This window comes from Mustela putorius, unplaced genomic scaffold, assembly GCF_011764305.1.
Source record: "Mustela putorius furo isolate JIRA1106 unplaced genomic scaffold, ASM1176430v1.1 tig00000873_pilon_pilon_pilon, whole genome shotgun sequence".
NCBI lineage: Eukaryota > Metazoa > Chordata > Mammalia > Carnivora > Mustelidae > Mustela > Mustela putorius.
This window is the reverse complement of record NW_025421504.1, coordinates 2,920,635-2,942,657: the sequence shown is the minus strand read 5'-3', so window position 1 is coordinate 2,942,657 and position 22,023 is coordinate 2,920,635. Positions and strand designations below refer to the sequence as shown.

General features: G+C 62.7%; 1 protein-coding gene across 10 annotated transcripts in view; it reads right to left on the bottom strand.

The window, feature by feature from the left end:
- The window catches only part of RBFOX3 (RNA binding fox-1 homolog 3), a 181,205-nt gene that overhangs the window by 62,611 nt on the left and 96,571 nt on the right, over nt 1–22,023 (bottom strand). For 2 of the 10 annotated variants that reach the window (XM_045085783.1, XM_045085781.1), the window contains exon 1: nt 14,288–14,881. The exons of 3 other annotated variants lie outside the window; for them this stretch is intronic. In XM_045085783.1, the coding sequence (XP_044941718.1) occupies nt 14,288–14,392 (105 nt within the window). In that variant the 5' untranslated portion in view covers nt 14,393–14,881. Of the gene's footprint in view, nt 1–14,287; nt 14,882–22,023 lie in introns of those variants that run through there. 5 more of the 10 variants (XM_045085780.1, XM_045085785.1, XM_045085786.1 and 2 more) reach the window with 4 other exon arrangements.

The window sequence follows — 22,023 nt, the reverse complement described above, 5'->3', positions numbered from 1 at the left end:
TGCAGGCCCCCACACCTCAGGGGAAGTCAGACAGTCATTAGGGGCTGAGTTCTGGTTTGGGGTCCTGCTGTCTGACTCCCTGGCTGGGAAGGAACAGAGACCCCAGGCCCCGGGTGTGCGGAGTCCCAGGGAGGCGGATGAACACTGCAGAGCTCTGTCCCCGAGACCCCCAGAGCTGCGATGGGGACCCAAGCGGGAAGCGTTCTGGCTTTGCCTCTCCTGCTCCCGGCCCCCTCCCCTCTCTCGCTCCTCTGCGGGGCTGGGGCCAGCCAAGCCCTGAGCCCAGAAAAGACACAGGAGACCCAGCGCCACAGCCTCCGGGGATGGGCCCTCCTTCCTGCCCAGCACAGCCCCAGAGAGGAGGGTGCCCGGCAGGCCCACGGAGGGGCAGCGCACACACAAGACAGAGGCGAGGGCAGGTGTCAGGGGAGCCCGCTGAGAGGCTGACAGCCCCTGGCGGCAGACCCAGCCCAGCAGCCGCCGAATGGCTGGAGGGGCTGATTTCTGAACCAGGATCAAAAGCATGAAGTCAGCTTAGCTCTGAGCCACAGAAGAAGGGGGTTCCCTGAGCCGCCCAGGGGTAGCTGATCTGTGGGGGGGATGGAGGGGCTTCAGGAGGACCCCGTGTGAGGGCACGGCTTCGGGGACAGGGACACCAGACATGCAGCACGAGGCCCAGGCCCCGGGAGTGTGTGCCCGATCGGGGGCACTGGAGTGGAGGGAGGCCCGCCCGCCCGGCCTGCCAGCACTGCCTCGAGCTGAGCCTGGGGTGCAGGGCGCTCTGCGGGCCGTGCCCCAGGGCCAGAGCCACCCCCATTTTCTTAACCTCTCAGTTTTTCTTTTCTGTAAAATGGGCTGATCACCTTTGCCCTGGGTGGGGGGGTACGGGCGGTCCAAGCCAGGCACCAGGCTGGGGAAATCCTGCCACGGGCTCTCGGGCGTCCCCATCAGGCCCGCCTGACCCAAGGCGGTGCTGATCTGGAGGCGTGTGTGCCGCCCAGCACTGCACTGTGCACACGGGTCTGGCAGGGACGCACGGCCCCTGAGCCCCGCTTCACAGACCAGGCACCAGGCCCCTAAGCCGGAGCCTTTCCAACCTCCCACCCCATCCTGTGCTGGCTTTCCCAACCCTTACCCCCAGCCTGCAAATGGCCTGGGGCAGGTCTGCCCGCAACCCCAGAGGGAGAGTCCCTTGGTGGCCGCCCCAGTCTCCCTGGTGCATTTGTGCCACCCCTGGCCCGGATTTCTGGCTCTGGACTCTTGCGGCTGGCCCCGGCCGGGGCCTGGCCAACCTGCAGCTAGAGCATAGCTGGAGGCACCAGAGGGGCCTCCGGGAGGCTGCCTGTCTTGGCGTTGGATCCTCTCAGGGTCTCCTGTCATCCCCAATCCACGGGCAGCATGAGCCTGCAAAGTTCTAGTAATTTCCAAGGAGGAGGGAGGGGAAGATGCCCAGAGAGCAGCCGTCCAGCTGAAGAGGGTGGGGGTTCCTGGCTGAAGGAACATCACAGGGCTGGGTGCGGAGGTGGTCAGCACCATATTTACGGGATCGGGAAAACAGGAGAGCCGCCCTGAGAGCCTCAGGTGCCCCGGGGCTCTGGACACACGAGCCCACTGGGACGTCCTCCCCGAGAGGCCCTCACCACTCTGCCCCGACTCCTGGAGCACCGTGGCACCTACAGAGGATGACGGACATCTGGCCAAGCCTCCCATGGACACTTTCAATTCTGAGTTAAAATAAATCCCGTCATCAACTTGTGAATAGCACAATTACACTGCATTCGCTCAAGCATGAGTCTAAATTGTTAATTTGCTAAATGGAAATATTTAAGATAAACTACACATTTTGTGATCTTATTTTCGCGATTCCTGTTTCTGATTTTATGTATTTGCAGCCTGAAAGAGGCCGGCGTCTGTCAGGGCTGACCCCATCCCCAGCCTGGGACTGGCCACCTCGGCGGCCCTGAGCCACGGTGCCCCCACGGGACGCCACGGAAGCAGCAGAGATATGCCCCACGGACCCCGGAGGGATCAGACCAGGAAGGCAAACGGAGCCGGTGAGCGGCAGGCCCTGTGCACTTGCCCCTCTGCACCCGACTTCACTTGCGCACCACAAGCGTGCACTGGCCTGGGAGGGCGGAGGCCAGGGGTGCTTGGGGAGGCCCTGCTTCGGGACAATGGAGGGTCCTGCAGGAGGCTCTGGGGACTGGGGCAGAGAGGGTGGCTGGCAAGGGATAGCGCACGGCCTCCTCTGCCAGCCTGGGCAGGAATGAGGGCCACTCACTGGCTCACCCTCCCCGCTTGCCTGGTCCTGGCACCCGCCCGGGGCCGCGGTGCCCCCATGGGGGCCAATCACTCTGCACTTCCCGCAGTCCCCAATGCTGAGCCATGCAGCGGCCAACTTGGGCCTGCAGCTGTCTGTAGGCACAGGCCGCCCCCCCCCCCAGGCCACCACGCAAACACACATGCCAGGCTGCCTCCGAAACGGCCGGGCCCCTGCCTCACCGCAGCAGAGTGGCCGCTGCAGGGTGCCGGGGCCGGGAGACCGTGGGGGGCGTGGGCCGGAGGAGCCAGGCTCTGCACGAGGGCCACAGGGGCCGGCTGACCCTTCCAGCTTAGAGCCTGCGCACACGCGTCTGCTCGGGGCCCAGGCACCCGCTCCAAGGGCGACCGTCGTGTAGGCTTCATCAGAAGAAACCGGACGATTGCTTCCCATGCACGCCAGGCAGGGCCGAGCCTGGACAGAGACGCGAGACTAGCAATAAGGAGACCAAACTGGGAAAGCTCAGGGTTCCCCACCCCGCGGTGCAGGGGCTCCTCCTCTTCCATCCCAAGACCACGCACCCACCTACCCGACGCAGGGTGAACCTCTCCCACGAGGCCCCCCGGGGGCCAGCCCGGCACCCGGAACCCCGCTGCCTGCCCGGTCGGTGAGCCCTCGAGAGCAGAGCCCAGACGTGGAGGGCCCAGCATCGCATGAGTCTGTCACCGTTGAAGGTTCAGAATAGGGAAATCCACAGAGACAGGGAGCAGACTGGTGCTTGGCTGGGGGCTGGGGGCGGGGGTGGGGAAACAGCTAGAGAGTGTTCTAGAACTGGACGCTAATGACGGTCACAAAACTTGGTGAGTGTACTAAACCCACTGGACTCTAGGCTTCTTAAGGGCGTACTTTCTGGCATGTGTTTCATCTCCGTAAAAAGGGACCACAAACAGGAACCACGTGCAGCAAGATACAGTGGATGGTGCAAGAGATGGACGGAGCTTGCTCACGTCTAGAACACTCCTGCCCCTGGAGCCTCAGAACTCCCCCAGGAGCTGTGAGGGAAGACCCCTTCCCATCTCCATCACCTGCGCCATTCAGCTTCTTCCCTGCCGGCCGGGCACGGAGCGGGCGCCTGGCCGGTTGGACAGGGCAGGTCACTTGCTCCCCCGGCGGCCAGAGGAGGGAGGGTGGGGTCCCCGGCACCAGGTTTACTGAGCGCCTGCTACGTGCCAGGCACTGTTCTGGATGCTGGGGAACCAGCAGGGAACCAGAGACAAGAAGCCCTTCCCCACGCAGAGGCGAGCAAACAAACCAGTACGACACACGATGTGCCAGATACCCATAGAGGCTACGGAGGAGACTGCAGCGGGGGGAAGGCGGGGTGAGGCAGAGACGCGAGTCCAGAGAGGGCCCGTGAGAGCAGCAGAGTCTTGAGGGAAATGAGAACGCACATGGGGCAGGCGTCTGGGGACGGGCACCCCCCCGGGGGAGGGCACGGCACGGACAAAGGTCAGAAGGCTGGAGCTGCCCGGCAAGGACCACGAGCCCTCCTGCCAGGTCGGCGGGCACACCCCCAGCCCAGCTCCAGGGGACCCTGCGTGTCAGCTGCCCCCCTCCCCCAGGCCCAGAATCGCCCCCACCCCCTTGCCTGGGAGGCCTTCCCAGGTGGCGCACAGGTGAGCTCCCTCTACCTGGGACCTTCTCGCCCCTCCCTCAGGTGCGCCAGCTCCCGTCCCCTTCCACCCCGGAGGCTCTCGCAGGGGCCACCTGTCACCCAGCCCCGAGCCCCGGCCGCGTGCGTCCCTGGCCAGGTGTCTGGCGGTGGCTGGTGACACAGGGAGGCGGGCGTGGGGCTGCCGCTGCTCTGGAACGAGGTCGTTGGCGGAACGAGCGACCTGGCAGAGACGCTCTGAGCACGTCTGCGGCCAGGATCCAGGAGCGCCGGCCAGGGCTGCAGCCGGGCTCAGACCAGATGTTAAGGGAGAACAAGAGGTAAAGGTGTTAAGCTTCCAAAAGGGTATAGCGGACTGCCACATCTGTCCAGGGCACTCTCTGGTCCAGCTGAACAGGCTGGAAAGGAGGCCAGGAGAGGGAGCAGGACCCGGGGGTCCTTCACTGGGACATGTGGCCCAGCCTAGAGCTGGGAGGAGGGCTCCTGGGCCAGGAGAGGGAGCAGGACCCGGGGGTCCTTCACTGGGACATGTGGCCCAGCCTAGAGCTGGGAGGAGGGCTCCTGGGCCAGAAGAGGGAGCAGGACCCGGGGGTCCTTCACTGGGACATGTGGCCCAGCCTAGAGCTGGGAGGAGGGCTCCTGGGCCAGAAGAGGGAGCAGGACCCGGGGGTCCTTCACTGGGACATGTGGCCCAGCCTAGCGCCGGGAGACTTCTCCCCCATGGAGTGAGGGCCTGGGGCTTCTGAGGGCTGAGTGCACAAGGCCAGGGTCGGGGCCACGGCGACCCGAACAGCCCACCCACCACGCATCAGCTCCGACCTCAAGCCAGAAACCACCGATTCCACAGGGGCCCTCTTCTCCACGGCCCATCCATTCCCTCTCCTCACCGCCTGGGCCCAGGTCAGGACCCCCGTCCCCTGCTCTGGCCTGCAGTCTCCTCCCCCATCCCAGACTGGTCTTCCTTACCTGCAGGCCTGGTCGCGTCACAGCCCTGCTCGAGGCTTCCCGCACTTTCCTACTGTCTATGGAGAAAAGTTCAACACTCTCAGCCAAGACCCCGAACCTCTTGCCCTCTCCTTTATGGCTCAGGTGCCAGGCCCGCCACGAAGGTGAACCCGCTCGCCTGTGTCTCTCCATGTGAACTGTTGCCTGCCTTGTGGCGTGGTCCAGATTCACCACGGACCCCCGCGCCCCCGGCAAGGCAGAGCCCAGCTGCTCTGAGCCGTCTCTGCAGGCGTCCCGCTGGAACCTTCCAGACCTGCGCCGCCCACGGCAGCAGCCACCGGCCATGGCGCATCCGAGACGTGGCTGGTCTGTGGGCAATGGGCCACGAGTGAAAAGCATGCAGTGGATTCTGGAGATTTCGCGTGAACCGAGAATGCCGGGTATCTCGGTCACGCTTAGATGCAGGGGTGTTGCGGGGAACGTATTCTGGGCTGGGTGAGATAAAAGATAGCGTAGAAATGAATTTCACCTGCTCCCTGGCACTCTGGTAGAGGGAGCGTCTAGAAAACTCAGCCCCCTTGTGTGGCCACCATTACACTTCCATGGACGGCGCCGCTCTGGGTCAGAGGTTGGCAAAATTTTCCTGTAAAGCTGCACATTTTCCCAGCAAATATTTTGCACTTTGCGGACCGGACCCTATGGTCTGTGCCACACTGGCGGACGCTGCGGCAGATAGCGTGCAGACCCAGGCGCGCGGCTGCGTTCCAACATAACTTTTTTTTACAAAAACAGACAGTGGGATGGTTCGGGCCCAGTGGTCTCTGCTGTAGATGGCCGGCTTCCAGACTTTTGAAAAGGACTACTCAGTAAAATGGATTTTTGAAGAAAGGGGGAATGGAGGAGATTGGTTCCAATTGCTTTCTTTTGTCCAATTAAGGACGTCCAAAAACAAAGGAATAAAACCCAGCAGGTATCACTGTAACTTAACTCAAATGGGCATTTCAAGCACAAAGACAGATTTAGGTGTGAGAATCCATCCCTCCATTCAGAATCTCGGCTTTCTGACCCGGCCCCTGGGCAGGCAGAGACTGTCAGGGAACGCAGGCCGTGCGCAGGCTGGTGCCGGCACAGTCCGGCGGGGGATGTGATGGGGCTCAGACCTGCGGTCACGGGAGGGATCATAGGGCCACGCCATCCACACCCCCCCCGAAGGACACCGAGTCCCAGAGCAGGGTGACTCCCCTGACCCTCCTTCCGTGCCGATTCTGATGGAGAAGGGTCTGCATTTCTAGCGGGCTCCCTGGGCTGCTGGTCCAAAGACCAGACGGGCGCAGTGAGACCCGAGTTCTGCGTTATCCGGCGGAGCTTTCTGCAATAATGGAAGGGTTTTAGCTCTGCCCAGCAGGGAAGCCAGGACCCTGCACGGGTGCAGAGCCTTAGACACGTGGCTGGTCTGAACAGGTGCGTGCCGTACGCGTACAGGACTTCAGAACTTAGTACAAAAACAAAAATGCCAACCGTCTCACCAAGAACGTGCACTGACCCCATGTTGGGGGGTCTGTGGGATATACTGGGTTAAGTTACATGTGATTCACCTCTTCTGCTGCACCACTTTCCCCCCGGCTGGCACTGTATTTGTACTGGAGAGCGTCACTCTGCAGCCTCTGAGACAGTGAGCCGACTAGCCTCTGTTGAACTCCTCTGGTGACGGGGAACTCACCACCTCTCCTAACAACCAATGCTGAAGTTGGGAGATCATAGTTAGAATTGTCCTTCGACATTTTCCTTGAAAGCCACTGCCCCTTCCTACTCTCGGGTCCTGTCCAGGTGCACAGGGTCTGCTCTCCCTGATGTGAGCACCTGCTGGCCTTGGAAATGGTCAGACCTTCCAGATCCTGGTGGAGCCCAGGATGCCATGAGTCAGTCCTCCTGACCAGCCGCCCATAAAAACAGCTTCCCTACGGATAATGGAACAAATCCCTGTGCACAGGCTCTCCATTTCCAACCCCATTTCCCAGGGGCAGGTGGCCCCGACCGGTCCCTGCGCTAGTTTACCGTGAGGAACCGAGGCCCAGGTGGAGGGCGGCAGGACGGGCAGAGCTGCCATGGGAACCCGACCCTTCCTGACTGTTAATCCAGGCTTCACCCCCGTGCCTCCTGCATGCAGCTGGAGACGGCGGTGAGTTCCCACTTTGCTCCCCTGCTCCTGGGACCCCCCCCCCAATACTTGTACTGAGTTCTGCACACACGGCGTGTGGCCGCTGAGCCACAGGGAGGACCGTTGTTATCAGTGACGTCCCAGTGACCCCCCGACCCCAGAATCACCGCCAGGGCACCCCATCGGCTCACGGGCTCAAGACCTTCACGTCTCCTGCTGGTTTCCCTGGTTCACCTCAACTGCTCGGTCAGATTCCTTCTGGATTCCCAACCTGCTCGTCTCCAGCAGGAGAAACAGGAGAACAAGTAAAGTCGTGCTGGCACGGGCGAGCAGGGCCCCTCTCCAGGCCAGGAGGCACCAAGCGAAGGAAGGAGGAGGCATGAGGGGACCCTCCCTCCAGAGCGTCCCCAAATGCTGGGTGCTCAGCTCCCCCGGGGCTGGGGCCGTGTCTTCACAGAGGCTTTCTGCTGCCTTCTCAACACAGGTGCGTGTACTCACGCATGTACATGTGCACAAGTACACGCGAGCACACACGGCACACAATCACACGCACACACACACACACACACACACAGGACCCCACACGGCCCTGCGGCCCCACTGCGGCTCCCCTGCCCGACACACCGAAGCTGCCCACTCGGGGTGCCCGAGACACGGACGGCACATGTGCGTTGGTGACAGGACAGGCACGGGCTGTAGGGAGCACACAGGAGCCTCTACAGCGCCCAGAGCCCTCTGGAGGGGAAGAAAGAAGACATCATGTCCCATCTTAGAGACACAGAAGCCTGGGCCTGGACGGGAAGGCGTGGGCTGGCTCCTCCTGTGAGTGGGGCCCGCGGCATCCAGAGCGGACCAGCCCGAGGCCTCCAGCTCCCGCCGCAGCCCCAGTGCGTCTCCCTCCAGAACTGGACTCGCTCTCCCTGGGGGGCCCAGACACCACGGACCCCCTGTGCCCGTGGCACTCAGGTCTGGGAACACAGTCCTGCTCCAGGCCACGCAGCCCCTGGCGGAACCCCGTCACCACCTGGTGGCTGGGCTGGCAGGCCAGGAGGGGGCTGCAGGGGGCTGCACAGCCGGCCGGGGTTCGGGACAGGAGGAGGGGCTGGAGTCCGCTGGAAGGAAGAGGGGGTGACGGGGAGGAGCAGAGGGAGCACGAATACAGAAGAGGGGAGAAACTAGGCCAGGAGGGAAGAAGGGGGAGAGGCTGAGAGGCACGGAAAATTCTGGATGCGAGAATGGACACCAAGGCGGAAGGCAAAGGCTGGAGGCCAGTCGGGAAGCACAGAGAGAGACGCTAGGATGAAAGAGGCCGAGGTCTGGGGGGACTGGTTAAGCCCTGCGTCGGGCAGCAAGGGAACCCCTTCTGCAGCGACTGCATCTCCAGGCCTGGGCTAGAATCCACCCCTGGCCACAGAGACCCCGAGGGTGCCCTGGTCCCACACCAACAGGGGCTTTGGGCCCAGCCCACGGGACCGCTGCCTTTGGTTCGGGGCCTGAGTTGGGCGCCAGGAGCCGCAGGCGCCATCCCAGAGCTGCTGACATCCCCGAGGCGCTGCTGGCTCCGGCTCTCTCCCTGGAGCCCCACGTTCTGCTCTGAGCCACCCCAGGAGGCTGTCCCCAAGACCAAAGACAGGAGGCAGAGGACACTTGTGCTGGCACCTCAGCCTCCCTCCGCCAAGGACGGCCGCCCTGTGTGATCCCCGAGCTCAGTGCGGTGGGCACAGGCTCCGGGCCGTGTGGGGAAGGGACAGGCCGCGGGCAGAGTCAGCCCTGCTGCAGTGTCCTTCCCTGCCCCTTGGGGGCCTCTCAGCGCACCAGCCGCCATTGACTGAGCCCACGGACCACTGTGCCTGCTCCCCAGGTCCTGCGGGCCACACATGGGTCCTCACGTGGGGCCTTCGGGATGCGGCTTCTCTGTACTCAGTACAGGTGAACCCCCTCAGACTCCCCGGGGGTCACTGTAGGTCACTGTAGGCGGGGAGATGTGAGCTAAGCCAACCTTTCACTTGTGATTCTGGGAAACGGGGCATGTCATTCGCACCTCGGTCACTAACCGTAACTATGGGAAACAGACACAGGCCTCCCTAGCGAACTGGGAAACCTACAAACGCTGTCCCGAGAAGAGTCTGCCATGCCCCACCTGCTTTGAGGGCCAGTGACTGACCCGGCCACCCCCAGCCCCTCAGGCCCGGACACGCACATCTGTCCACATTACAACTCACTGGCTCGGAAGACGCCCCACGCGTCTCCACCTCTGGGCAGAGACACCCCACGGGGCTGCCGGGGCTCCCGGGCCACTCTGCTCTGCACAGACTTCAAGCTCAGTGGGGTCTGAACACGGAGCGGCCCTCGGGCTGCACCCCAAGCTGGGTCTCCCTCCAGGCCATCACTCCTCGCTCTGCCCGTCTCCTGTGCTCATCCGGCCGGCACACTGGGCCCCCTGCTCACGCTCTCCAGGGAAACCCACTCACCCCACAGGACAAGAGTCAACAAAGCAGGCCACTTCTACTCTCCCCAACCCAAAAGCAATCTCCGAAACGCCATTGGCTAAAACTCCGCAGGCACGGCGAAAGCGCGCGCCGCACGGAGGCTCCTGTCCTGACACTTGGACACTTCAGCTCCGCGCGTGGCTGGGAGGCGGTCAGAGGGCAGACGTGCCCGGGTCTTTGCACCCTCCAGCCCGAGACACACCCGAGCCTTGATTCTGGGGTGGAAGCCAGGCTCTGCTTGTCGGTGGCGTCCCCCCAACCTCCGTGTGCCTCGGTTTCCTTAACCGTGAAACGTGCATGCGTACTTGGCTGATTCTGCAACAAACGTGGGCCGCTGGAGCGCTAACTGGGCAGGAACCCACAGAAATCACTGATGACGTCGGTGACCAGACCACCCCAACGGCCCAGACTGCGACAGCAGTTCCTTCTGAAGACTCGGACAAGCTTCTGTCTGGGCCTGGCTCCCCCGCGGGCCAGGGTGTAACTCACAGGCCCGTGATGTCCGCGGCAGGAAGCATGTGCCAGACGGGGTTCCTGCAGTCACACCCAGGAGACAGGCCAACAGCCCAGGGGACAGACAGCGGCCCCGGGCACACTCAGGCAGCATGAGAAGCTGCAGGACCTTTGCTTCGGTAACTAATCCTACGGAAAGTTCTATCGAGTGGCGTTGCTACCCTCCAAAAGCAATTATTAATAAGAGACGAGCTTCCTAATGAATCTCAAATAGACCCTAGAATTCCCCGACCACCCCCAGAAGCCCTTGGGTCCCAGAGCCCGAGGGAGTGCTTCTCGCCGTCAGCGACTCCAGCAGGCAGCCCCCTCAGGCTGGCAGCTGGGTGCAAAGGCCACACCCTCCATGGAAACTTCCAGAGGCTGCCAGTATCTTCGAGGGCAAGCGAGGCTATCCATGATTTCATCTCGATTGAGGGCAGAAGGAAGATGAGGTCAGCAGAGCTCGGAACACAGCCCTCAGGAAGGTGCCGCTCGCCGTCTCCGGGGCCCGCTCTCCCTCCGACCAGCCAGTGACGCACCCGTGCAGCCCCGCCCCTCGTCACCGGTGCTCCTGGATCCTTAAGGCCCTCGTATCTCTCCCCCAGGGTGATTCCTGGCTTCGCAATAGGATATGGTGGTAAGATTCCCCTACAGCACGCTGCTGCTTAACAGTAAGTCACAACTGTGACGAAACCACACTTTGTGGCCCTGGGGTTTTCCCTCCTGCTCCCTACAACTGTCTTCTCTGGGGGCCCAGACGAGGGCCTCACAGGGAGTCTTACCAAGCTTCTCGATTTGCAGATGAGCTCCTCCCTGCTCTGAAAGGTGACCAGTATCGACCTCACATCTTGCTGGGCCGGTCACAATGCACCACGGTCAACAGTCTTCCTGTGTCCCACCCCAGGATCCCTAGGAGGGTCCAGATGTGGGGGGACCAGGGCTCTGGGATGCCCTGTGGGGAACTGAGGAACTCACAGGGAACGCTCAGTGGGCCTCCACACCAGGCTGGGCAGGTGGGGAAACTGAGGTTGCCCGGGGCCCCTCGGGTAAACTCTTAGCAAATACCAGAGCCCGGACAGCAGCCAGACGTCTCCTGGGGTGGGTGACCCGACGCTGTGCAGTGGCCAGTGAGGACTCGGACAATCACCAGCTCTGCTGAGAGGCTGGGAAGAGAGATGCCTGGCGACGAGTGTCTCTAAGGAATTACCGAGTCACCATGTCTCGGAGGGGACACGGCCCGGGCTCTGCACACGTGGGGTTGAGCCCATGCAGCAGGAAGAGGCTCCGCTCCGTCCCTGCGTTGAGAACGGAATTCTGTTGGTTGACGTCTCACCTTCTAACTGCAAGTCGGAAAGCCTGTGGCTGCCAGCGCTTGCCTGTTTAAATGCTGCATCTCAATGTGCCACAAACCACGTCTCGTGTCCTGCCTGATTTCCCGTGTTCGCCCCTGCTGCTCCTCTCAGGGATGCGGCCGAGACTCAACCCAGAGCCTGCCGACAGCACCAGGGCTCACTCACGCAGACCTGCGAGGCGGGGCTGCGGGGAAGGCGAGCTCTGATCCCAGAGACCTGCCCAGGGGGCTGCCTGGGACCCCCCTCCTCCCGTGGCCTCCACTTCCAGGGGACATGAGAGGCTCTGTCTCCCTTCAGAGGTGGTAGGGGACAAGCAAGGTCCCCAACAACCCGTCATGATTTGTTTCTCGCCGACCCTGGACCACCGGAGCTGCGTGGCCTCCCAGAAACCTGTGTCCCTACAGAGAGCCAGGAAATGGCTGCATTTGAGATCTCTCCCAGCCCTTGGGGACACACGGCCACGCGCTGCAGACTGCTTCGGAGGAAACGGTACTTTAGAGCCTGGCCCGGTGGGCACGTTCTGGTTTTCCCAGAGACGACTGTGCTCACGGCTGACCCCCACTCGGGATGGCTGTGACCCACTGGCATCTTCTCGCCTTACCGCTGCCCCTCCAGAAAGCTCCAAATGCCACCACCTGGGGATGCACTGACCCAGCCCCGGAGGGACCGGCGTGCCTTCCTCCAGGTCGTGTGGCTGGGTATGCTCACCCCAACTACCAGCACAGGTCTGACGCCATCAAGGCAGTGCCAACATTTGCCAGTTTCCCCAGGCCTGCGGCTACTTCATTGTAACTCAACCCTCCTGTTCGGCCCGAGAGGACGGGATGCTCTTGTTCTCCTTCTCAGAGGAAGATCCTGAGGTTCAGAGAGGTGAACTGACTTGCCTAATACAGCCAGTGCACTGCATATTCATCTCCAACCCACTGTCTGCGTAGGGAGCCGGGGTCTCCTGGGGTCTGGCAGCCCCGGGGAGTTCCCATGTGTAGCCGTGGGGGTGGGGCAGATGCTTCCTACCGGAGCTGGTCTGCTAGGTCTGCTCCTGACTTTACCTGTGGGCTTGTGAGAAATGCAGATTCCCGGGGCCCACCCCAGCGGTCCCCAAGTGACTGCTGCACTCCCGGAAATTTGGTATGCCCTGGAAGGCTGACCTCCGAGGTCCTCCCTGACCGTCTGCAACTCAAATGACCACGTGGAATTTGGGGAGTCGGTCACGGCCTGGGCTTGGATACCTGCCTGCCTGGGGGAGTGCAAGGCCCCTCAGCAGCTCCTGTCACCACTGAGCTGTGCCCAGGACTGCCCAGATGTCACAGGTGGTCCTGGGGAGTGTGGGGGCCAGGGCCAAGGTCTGTGGATCACAGGCCACTTCGGCGGCCCTTTGTGGTCAGTACCCCCCCACCCCGGCCCGGGCCCTTCCTCTGCAGCTGCTGACGCGCTCAGCAATCCTGCTGTGTGGATCCTTGTAAGGGGCTGACCTGAGGGCCCAGCAGCCTAGGGACTGACCTGGTTCAGCTCCGAGGGCCCCATCTTTGCCTGCGCGTCCACAGCTCCTCCTGAGCCACCTGCAATGGCCCCTTCTTTCTTGGCTCCCTGGGGAGCCCAAGGGACACAAAATGACAAGAACGCACCAACCAAAGGCCCGGCCCCACCTGGAGCCGGTCCCTGTCTCCAAGAAACACACCTTCAAGTGCACACACGGGGAGAGGTGGTGGAAGTACATGTTCACCTGAGACTCTCAGGCCTGGCCTGACCCTGACTGGCAGCTGCGCAAGGTCCCTTCTCCCTCTGCCTCCCACCTCCACACCCAGGCCCAGGTGCAGACCCAGTCCCATGGGAACCCTCCCGGCTGGGGTGCGCAGGCCCCAGGACCGTCAGCCCGAGATCTCCAGGCCCCACTGTCTTCCCCCTTCAAGCCTCTCCAAGCAAGCAGCCGCCCCCACCCCTGCAGACCCAGGCGGAGGTTCGGGGTGCTAAAGATAAAGCAAGCAGCCCCAGAGTGCAGGGAGGGAGGCGAGCCTGGAGGTGTGGGCGGCCTGGGTGGGTGAGGCAGGGTACCGCAGCCCCCAGCCGGCTCTGGCTGGGCCGGCACTGGGATCCGCAGCCCTGAGAGACCAAGGGGCCTGGGGGAGGCGAAGAGGTGCCCCCTCCATCCCCAGTGCAGGCCTGGGACCGCACTGATTCCGCATTGGGTGGGATCGCAGGACCCCCGCCCCGCACACCACGGCAGGCGGGCGGGCAGGCAGGCAGCAGCTGCTGCTGCTCTGTGCGCACCTCCCGTGGAGCGTCCTGGGGCTTTGGGGGCTCAGAGTCGCTCGTCTTTCTGGCCCCCTCACCAGCCCGAGCTTCCTGCGCAGCCCGGCAGATCGCAAAAGTCTGGCCCCAGCCCCCTCCCCGGGCCGGAGCTCCGGGGCCTCCCTCGCCAGCCCCACCAGGCGGGTGGCCCGTCTCCCCCGAGGCCCGCGCGCGGTCCCCGCTGCAGCAGAGCTCGGCGCCCCCGCTGCCGCCGCCTCCGCGCGGCCCCCCGGCTTTCCCGACGCGGCCGGGGAGGGGCCCAGCTCCCCGCCCCCCCCCGCCCCCGCGCCCCCCGCGGCCCGGCGCGAAGTTCCCCAAAGTGACCGCGGCGCCCGAGAACCCCCGCCCCCTCCCCTCCGGCTTCCCCCGAGACTCCGCCCGCCGCCCCCTCCCGCGCCTTCGGAAAAGTTGCGAGCGACGCCCCAAACTCCGGCCCCCCGCCCCGCGCCGCGCGCGCCCGGGGCGACCCCGCGCTCGGCCGCCGCTCCCCCCGCCGGGCCCCGGCGCCATGACGCGGGGAGCGCAGCGGGGCCCCGGCGGCGGCGCGGAGGCGGCCGAGCGCGGGGTGGGCGGCGGCGCGGGGCGCACGTGCGCCGGGCGGGGGGCCGCGCCGGGCCGGGGGCAGCTTACCTGTTGGAGGTAGAGGAAGGCGGGCGGGCAGGGCACGGAGTGCGGGAGCATGCTGCCGGAGTTGGACAGCAGGAGGCAGCCCGAGTTCGCCATGGAGCACAGCATGGGGCGGCAGGGGGGCGCCCGGCGGCAGCTCTGCGCTCGCTGCGCGGCTCGCACCCTCCGCGCGTCCCTCGGTGTGTGCGCGCGCCCTGCCTCCCGGGCGCCCTCTCGGTCTCCTCCTCCTCCTCCTCTTCCTCCTCGGCCCTCCCCTCCCCCTCGCGGCGCTCCTCAGGAGGGAGGCATGGACGGCGAGCGGCGCGCCTCTGCCCGGTGCTCCCCTGCCCGGGCGGGGATGCTGGGGAGAGCGCGCGCGAGAACACGGCCCGGCAGGCTGTGTGCGCGAGAGGAGGGACGAGGGCAGCGGGGGAGCGGGCGCCCGTCACTTTGGAGCCACCGGAGCCCTGTCTGCAAAGAGTGGCGCGTGTGCGTGTGAGTGCGCGCGTGTGCGCGCGTGTGTAGCGGTGGGAGGGGGAGTCCCTGGCGTACTCCAACCTCAAACAGAGCCCCGCGCCGAGGGAAGAGAATCCGGAACGACGGCGCGACAGCTGATCACACACTTAACCCCTCGCCCGCCGGCGCCCTCTCCGGGGCCCCTCGGCGGCCCTCCTCCGCCCCGCGTCAGGCGGCTGCCCCGGGCGTGGGCTCCGGCATCTCCCTCCGGCCCCGCTCGGCCCGCCGGCCGCTGCGGAGAGGACCGGCTCTGCCGGCTTTGCGGCCGACCGGAAGGCGCTTCGTCCTGCTCGGCGTTCCGAGCGGCGCCTCTCATAAGGGAGGCCGGCTCAGTGGCGGGGATGTCGGTGATGTAATGAGGGCATCTACGCAGAGGCTTCCTAGCCGGGGAGCGCTTCTCCGCCGCCCAGAGCTTGGAAAGCCAGCTGGAGCCCCCCCGGGGGCTTCTCCTGCCCCCCCACCGCGGACCCCAGACCTCATTGACACCTTAGGCCTGCCCCAGGCACATGGTCCTGTGGATATTTAATAGGGGAGGGGGCGGGGACAAGGGGCACTGGCCACAATGCACCCTCCCCTCCCCAGACTCCGTTGCGCTGGACTTAGTGGACACACACGATGCAGCAGCAGTGCGCACGTATGGACCCCGCATGTATGGACCCCGGAACCCAGCCACTGCTTGGCTCGGGTATACCACCACTGACACAGATGTGTGTGTGTGTGTGTCTGCAGCATCACCAGGCACAGACACCCTCCCCCACTGGCCTGCGTGCATTCACGCTGGACAGATGCCCCTGACCAGGCTCATTAACCGGGACAAACCACAGGTGAGCCTGGCTGTAAGGGACAGTCTGCTACCTGCCACCCCTAGAGACAGAGTCAGCAGGAGGACACACCTAGCCTCTTGTCCCATGTATGCACGCTTCTCCTGGTAAGGGGAGAAACCCACGAATACCCAGGACCAATTCCGGACGCACCTATCTTTCCTAAGGCACCCGAGATTTTCTTTCTTTCACTTCTGAGAGCAAGCCCCACTCTGGAAGGAGGGAGGGCTGGGACCCCCTTATAATGGGAAAGCCAGCCATCAGAGGGAGGCCCCTTCACTGGCTGTGTGATTTTAGGAAAGTGGCTTGTCTTTTCTGGGCTCCCATTGGTGCACCCGTCCCGAGAGGCTAGGGGGACAGTGTGTGAGATGTCGTACTGTGCTCCCTGCGGTGCGTGTCTGTAAGAGCCATTCCGGAGGAGGTGGCGGGGGGTGGGGAAGACGGACGGGTGGAGAACGGGCCCCCCCAAGCCCTGTTTGGGAACAAGCTCCGTTTGAGCAAGGCAGGCAGGTGTGTGGCCCTCGGACGCCGCTCTGTCAGGCACCTCGTGTCTCTCAAGGTAGCTGCGGTTCCCCTTCCTTAGAAGGAAAGGGGGTGCACCGTCTGGAAGGGAGGCAGATGGCAGAAGGGACAGGGTCGAGGGAGAGGCAGCAGCGGAGACAGCCGGCCCCGCCGCACGTAGCCGCTCTTGCTGACCCTCTTCCGGAGCCCCTCTCTCGGGGTGGCACGCTTGGCTGCGGACTTGCAGGGGTCATCTCCTGCCCCCGGGCGGGATGGTTACTAACTCGTCTCCCAGAAGAGGCACCCCGACGGCCTGAGACGGTGGTGGGGTGGCCCGGCGCTGAGGCCTGGGGCATCTGGGGAGGACCGTGGGGCTGGGTGTAGCATTTGTGAGGAGAGAGGGCTGTCCTGCGGAGGATGGAGCCCAGGGTGGCCCCGGCTACAAGAGCAGGGGCATCCCTGAGGGCCCCTGGCTCCCCAGTCCTGCTGCTCTGCTCTCCCGTTTCAGAAGCCTTTCCTCCCTTCTGCTCTTGCCGCCCTGGCTGCTCGCTCCCTGGAGGACGGTCAGGAACCTGGGGCAGCTGTGTAGCATTAACCCCCAGCCCTGCGCTCTAAGTCCACTGTCCGTGTGAATCATTCGCTCGTTAATTTGCCATTGTTACCCAACATCTACAGAGACTGAGGCTTTATTCCTCTTCTAAGAGGATTTGAGAGTGTCTTAAACATTGTCCAACCTACAGGAGACACCCTCTGAGTTGACTCTCTTGCTTTCCCTTGAGAACCCGCTACGTGAAGACAGAGACCGCACCAGGTGCTGGGGCTGTAAAGACCAAGTGCTCTGCCTGCAGTGAGTGCACCGTCTGGTGGGGAAAGCAAGCCGACACACTGCAGCCTACCGTGCTAAGACCTGTGATGGCCCAGGAGAGTGGGAGCACAGATCTGGGGTGAGCTCAGACATGGGGTGGGGTTGGGGAAGCTTTCCTGGAGGGACCTCTGGGCTCAGTGCTTGGCTTCCAGCATCCTTGCCTCCTGGTCATCTGTGGGGCCTTTCAGCCTGGCCGCCCTGGCTTCAAGCCTCACCTCCAGAGAGTGTCGGGCCCCGCGAGCATGTCTAGACACCTGCCTCCATCAGTCAGCTGATCACACCTGGGCTCCAGAGAGACTGAGAACAACAACATGGAATTAACCACCACCGCCACATCCAGAAGAAGGATCTGAACATCGTGTGCGTCCGGCTTCTTCCTCAGGACGGGCTGTGTGCCCACCACCTCATGTGCCGGGCCACGGGCTCGTGACTTCCACTTCGAGCCAGTTACTAACTGACAAACTGAGAGAGACTCTGTCCACGGTGGGGGCGGAGGTGGTGTCGTTGGGGGGTTGGGCCACCAACTAGCCAAACACTGTAGTAGCCCCTCTGGTCTTCCTCTCAAGAGCTGAGTGTCGGGAGGGCAGGGAAGCTGCTGGCTGGTCTGCGCAGCATCACCCCAGTGCCTGGAAGGGGACCCGGCAGAGATGAGTGCGGGTGTCCTGCCCCTACCCTCACCCCAGGGCGGATCCCGATGTTGAGGCGGCCACAGCGGCCAGTGTGGCTTGGAAGCCCAAGCTGGGCAAAGCTGCTGCAGAAAGCCAATGCCGCTGGGGCTGGGATCCCGACTGCTTGGGGCATCAGGACCATCTCTACGTCGTGGACAGGAGGAGAAAGGCAAGAAGGGGCCTGTGCTCCCCCAGCTGTGCCCCTGGGGGTGTCCCAAGGGTACACAACCCATCGACGGTGATTGCTCCTGAGTGTGTGCGGTCCTTGCCCCCCTCACCGCGGACCTCCAGTGCCTACACAGTGGGGTTCAGCATTCTTCAGGTCCCCGTACTCCTAACGGCCCTCCAGAGCGCCGGTGCCTCCTGAGTGGAGGGTGGGGGAAGCCGCCGGGGCCCGGGGCGCTACTGCCCCCACTTCTGGGGGGAAAGGAGGCTGCGCCCTGGGAAGGGCTGTCAATCCAGCTCTAATATTCACTACTTAAAAAAAGAGCCAAGGAAAAAAATATCCCACTCGCCCTGAATCTGAGAAAGGCCTCGTTAGGGAGGCAGGAACGGAGCTGTAATTATTCCTGCGCTCCTGGGCACCACTATAAATACCAGGCAAAGAGGCACCTCAAAAGGTCTGGATGGTTCCAGAGCTTTGGAGATCTCTGGGCTCCTTCCTGCCCCCCCACCGGTGTCACCTTCCCTGGAGGGAGCTCTCCTGGGTGCCCCCTTTTCCCCCTGCAGGGCAGGGCCTGCCTTCCCCACCTGCTTGGGGAGACCCAGGCCTGAGCAGCCTTGCAAATATCCTCAGTCTTCGTGTGTACCTCTGCGAAATGGGGACACGGAGTCTCCTTGGGAAAGTGTATGCCAGGAAGTATCCAAGTCGGCCTGTGTTTTTAACAAAAGGTGGACAGTGGACAGTTCGGTAGTCGATCTGGTGTGCAACAGCCTATGGCACTCCCCCGATCCTCTGGAAATTCCCAAGGCTGCACATGGGTATATTCTCACAGGAAACAAAAGCCCCAAAGTCCCTCTAGGGGAGGTTGGGTGGGGGGCTGAGTTACTCATAGGCCAGCCCCTTTCTCGCTTTCTGAGCACCCAGACTGGTGTCCTCGGCCTTCACCTATGTGCGGAGGACAGCCTGGAGCTTGGCAAAGGCGTGCCAGGACAAGGGGTGAGCTCACCGTCTCCGGCTGCAGCTGGGCCGTAACCTGCAGAGACAGCATGCTCGGTGCTTCCAGCAGAGCTGGAGCGCCCTGCCCCAACTTCAGGGTGTTGGCACAGGCTTGGGCATGAGCACCAAGGAGGCAGCAGTGGCACAGCTGTGCGTGTCTTCCCTATGGCAGGATGGGCTAGGACGGGCAGAGCTCTGGGTGGGTACCAGGGAGGCTGCGGTGACCCGAGAAAGCTCTTCTATGTGAACCAACCAGACACCCACACAACCAACTGAATCTCTTCCAGGGGCATTCACGCCCCAGTTCCACAGCTATGGGCACAGGAGTGGGGTCAGGGAAAAGCCTCGAGCTGCTGGGGTGCATATGACAGACCCCCCTTGGGGAAATGTCAGGTTGAGGACAGGCAGCTCCTTGTCTTCATATGAAATCTGGGGGCCCCTCTGATTCCTGAAGGGGACAGCTTCCCGACTTTGGGAGTGGGTGGCCACTTCTGCTTTGTCCTCGAGTGTCTGATACACCCATAAGGGCAGAGGAGTCAGTGCGGGAGCCCCTGTGAGGAAGAGGCCAGGATGGGAGGGAGCTGTCCTGGCTGTTGAGGCCACACTGGACATGTCCAGCAGAGGGCCCACTCACACTAGCCAGAGCCTCCCCTCTGCGGCCAGGCCTGGGAGGAGAGGGGCACTGGGGGTCCACCCCACCCATGGGCCCCTCTGCACCCCTGAGCCACAGGACACTCGGCGGTGCTGAGGGGAAGCCAGGCCCGGTCCAGGCTGCCGGGGCCAGCACCCACCTTCCAGCCCCACGGCACCCCTCCACGCCCACCAGTGCTGTCCCCCTGGTCCCAGCAGACTGCAGCAAAAGTAGAAATCCGCGTGCAAAGGGAGTTTATTTATCTGTTTAATTAAGAGGCGCTTGCCAGCCACATTCGGGTCCATCGCCGCACTTACAACCATGTCCCGGCAAAATTAAACATAATAAATATAGGAAGACTGAAAGCAAAGGGCACACTCGAGATATATGGGCAAAGCCAGAAGTTGCACAGGGTTGCAGTTATAAGCACATCTTTCTCTGGCAAGTTCCCCTCCCCTCAGGGCCTGTGAGCCGGAGGAAGGCTCTCAGAAAAGGGGTTGTGGGTGCTGTGCGACTGTGCGCTTTCCACTCAGCACTGCTGCCAAGCTTTATTTATTTTAAATGAGCCCCCAGGACTTCTCCCTTCTCCTCTTCTGGGGAGGGGGAGCGAGCTCATCACAGAGCAACAAGAACATCTGAAACCAGCCAGTGCTGAGCGGCTCTCGCTTGGGGCTTGGTGGGTAAGAGGCAGCGGCAGCTGCAGCCCTGGAAAGCTCTTTGCAGGCTCCTGCTGCATCTGGGCCATGAGCTCCTGGCAAGGAGGCGGAACGGGCCGAGAGAGCTCCGGAGAAACGGATCTGTGCTCGACGCTGCCGATTGTGGCCAAGCCACCGTTCAGGGTACTGGCCCCAGAATGCCACAGAAGCCGCAGGAGGAAGGGGATTTAGAGTTCCTATTTCTATCTCTGACGTGAAGCCTCGAGAAACTGAAATGTTTGCTTAGATGTCCTGGGAATGAGCGTGTCCACGGGGAAAGCAAAAGACGGGGACTGGTTATCGTCACTGACCACCAACCACAACAATAGCTTTTATTTGCTCAGTGCTTTGCTGGCTTCCCTGAAACACCTTAACATGTCTGTTTTCCTGGATCCTTACAAGGCGGCCAGGGAAGGATGAGGCACTTGTAGGATCACAGAGGTGGCCCAAGGTCACCTAGCTAGTGGGAGGCCGAGTTTTAGGCTGGAAACCAACGTTTCTGGCTGGCGGGTTCACGCGAGGCTCTTGCCTCCCTCCTACAACTCTGCTTGGTTTGCGCCATTCCGTGAACATCCCCGTCATTAGCCCTTGGCTCTCTCTCCTAACAGGATCAACCCCAAACCAAATCTGTTAACGCAATCGCCATTTGCAATAGCTTGGGCATTTACTAATCACACCACTGCTCGGTCTGTGTGGCAATTATCTCAAATTTCCTCTTTCTCATTAGGCAGGAGGTTGTGAGAACTCAGTAGGGTCGCTGAACCCTATGATCAAGCCAAAGAGAGAACCTGCTGTTGGACGGAGGAAGACCTTCCATGGGGGTTCCTAGCTGATCTGCCATGAGATGCTTCATTTCCTACGTATCCTCATCCCACACTCTGAGCCTGGCCCGCCTCCGGGAGGCAGAGAGAGGCGCAGGAAGGCTGGGTATTTGCGTGGGGGTGAAGATTCTAGCTCGGAGTGCCCACTGCTGGGATGCCCTTGGATGGCTGGGTCCCCAGGGCAGGGCTCCTGTTACGTTGATCACCGGCAGAGGCTGCGGGGCTGAGGAAAGCAGACAGAACCCACCACTCCACCGAGCCCACCCAGGCACGGCATCCCCACCCCCGCTTGCTGCCCTTCAGCACCAGGGACAGCGCCAGCCCCTTGCTCTCAAGTCTCCCCCCTTGCAGGGGCAGGCAGTGGGGCTGGACGAGAATTCGGGATCAGACTCTCCAGTCCTCCGCCTTCTAGCTGGCAGTCACTGCAGCCTTCAGGGACAGGCGCTGTCGTTTTATTTTATTTTATTTTTTTTCTTGAAGCACACCACGGAGGGAGACCCTGACATCTCTCTGGGGAGCCCATCCAGATTTTTATCACCCTGACTGTGAAGAGATTCTGCCTTGTGTCTCACACAAGCCTTTCCACTTTAATTTTTTTCAAAGGGGAAAAGCCTCGAAGGAGGGCCAAGGGGGAGCTCGGACCCGCCGCCGAAGCCACTGTCCCCTCCTCTGACTCCCGAGAGAGGCAGCGGGTCACCCAGCAGAGCCTGCAGAAGAAGGCCGTGCGCTCCAGGGGAGGGACGAACGGCAGCGCTGTGTGCCTCAGGTGTAGGGAAGGGAGGACCGTGCCTGTGACACGGGCGGCCGTTTGGGGACCTCCCGTGGCTGTGACCGGCATGAGTTTGTGTCGAGTTCCGTCAGGACCGAACTGAGGAAACGTGGCACGCAGGGCTCCTAAGTCGACGGCCACAGGAAGGGGGTCAAGGTTTGTTCTTACGTCCACTCGTGGCGGGGGCTGAGCTGCTCAGAGGAGAGGCAGGGAGAGCCCAGCCTTGTGTTTCCTGCCTCTTTCTAAAGCCAGCAACTGAAAGGTCGGCCTCTTCACTTCGCCATCAGTTAAAATCAATCTTACTCACCAGAGAG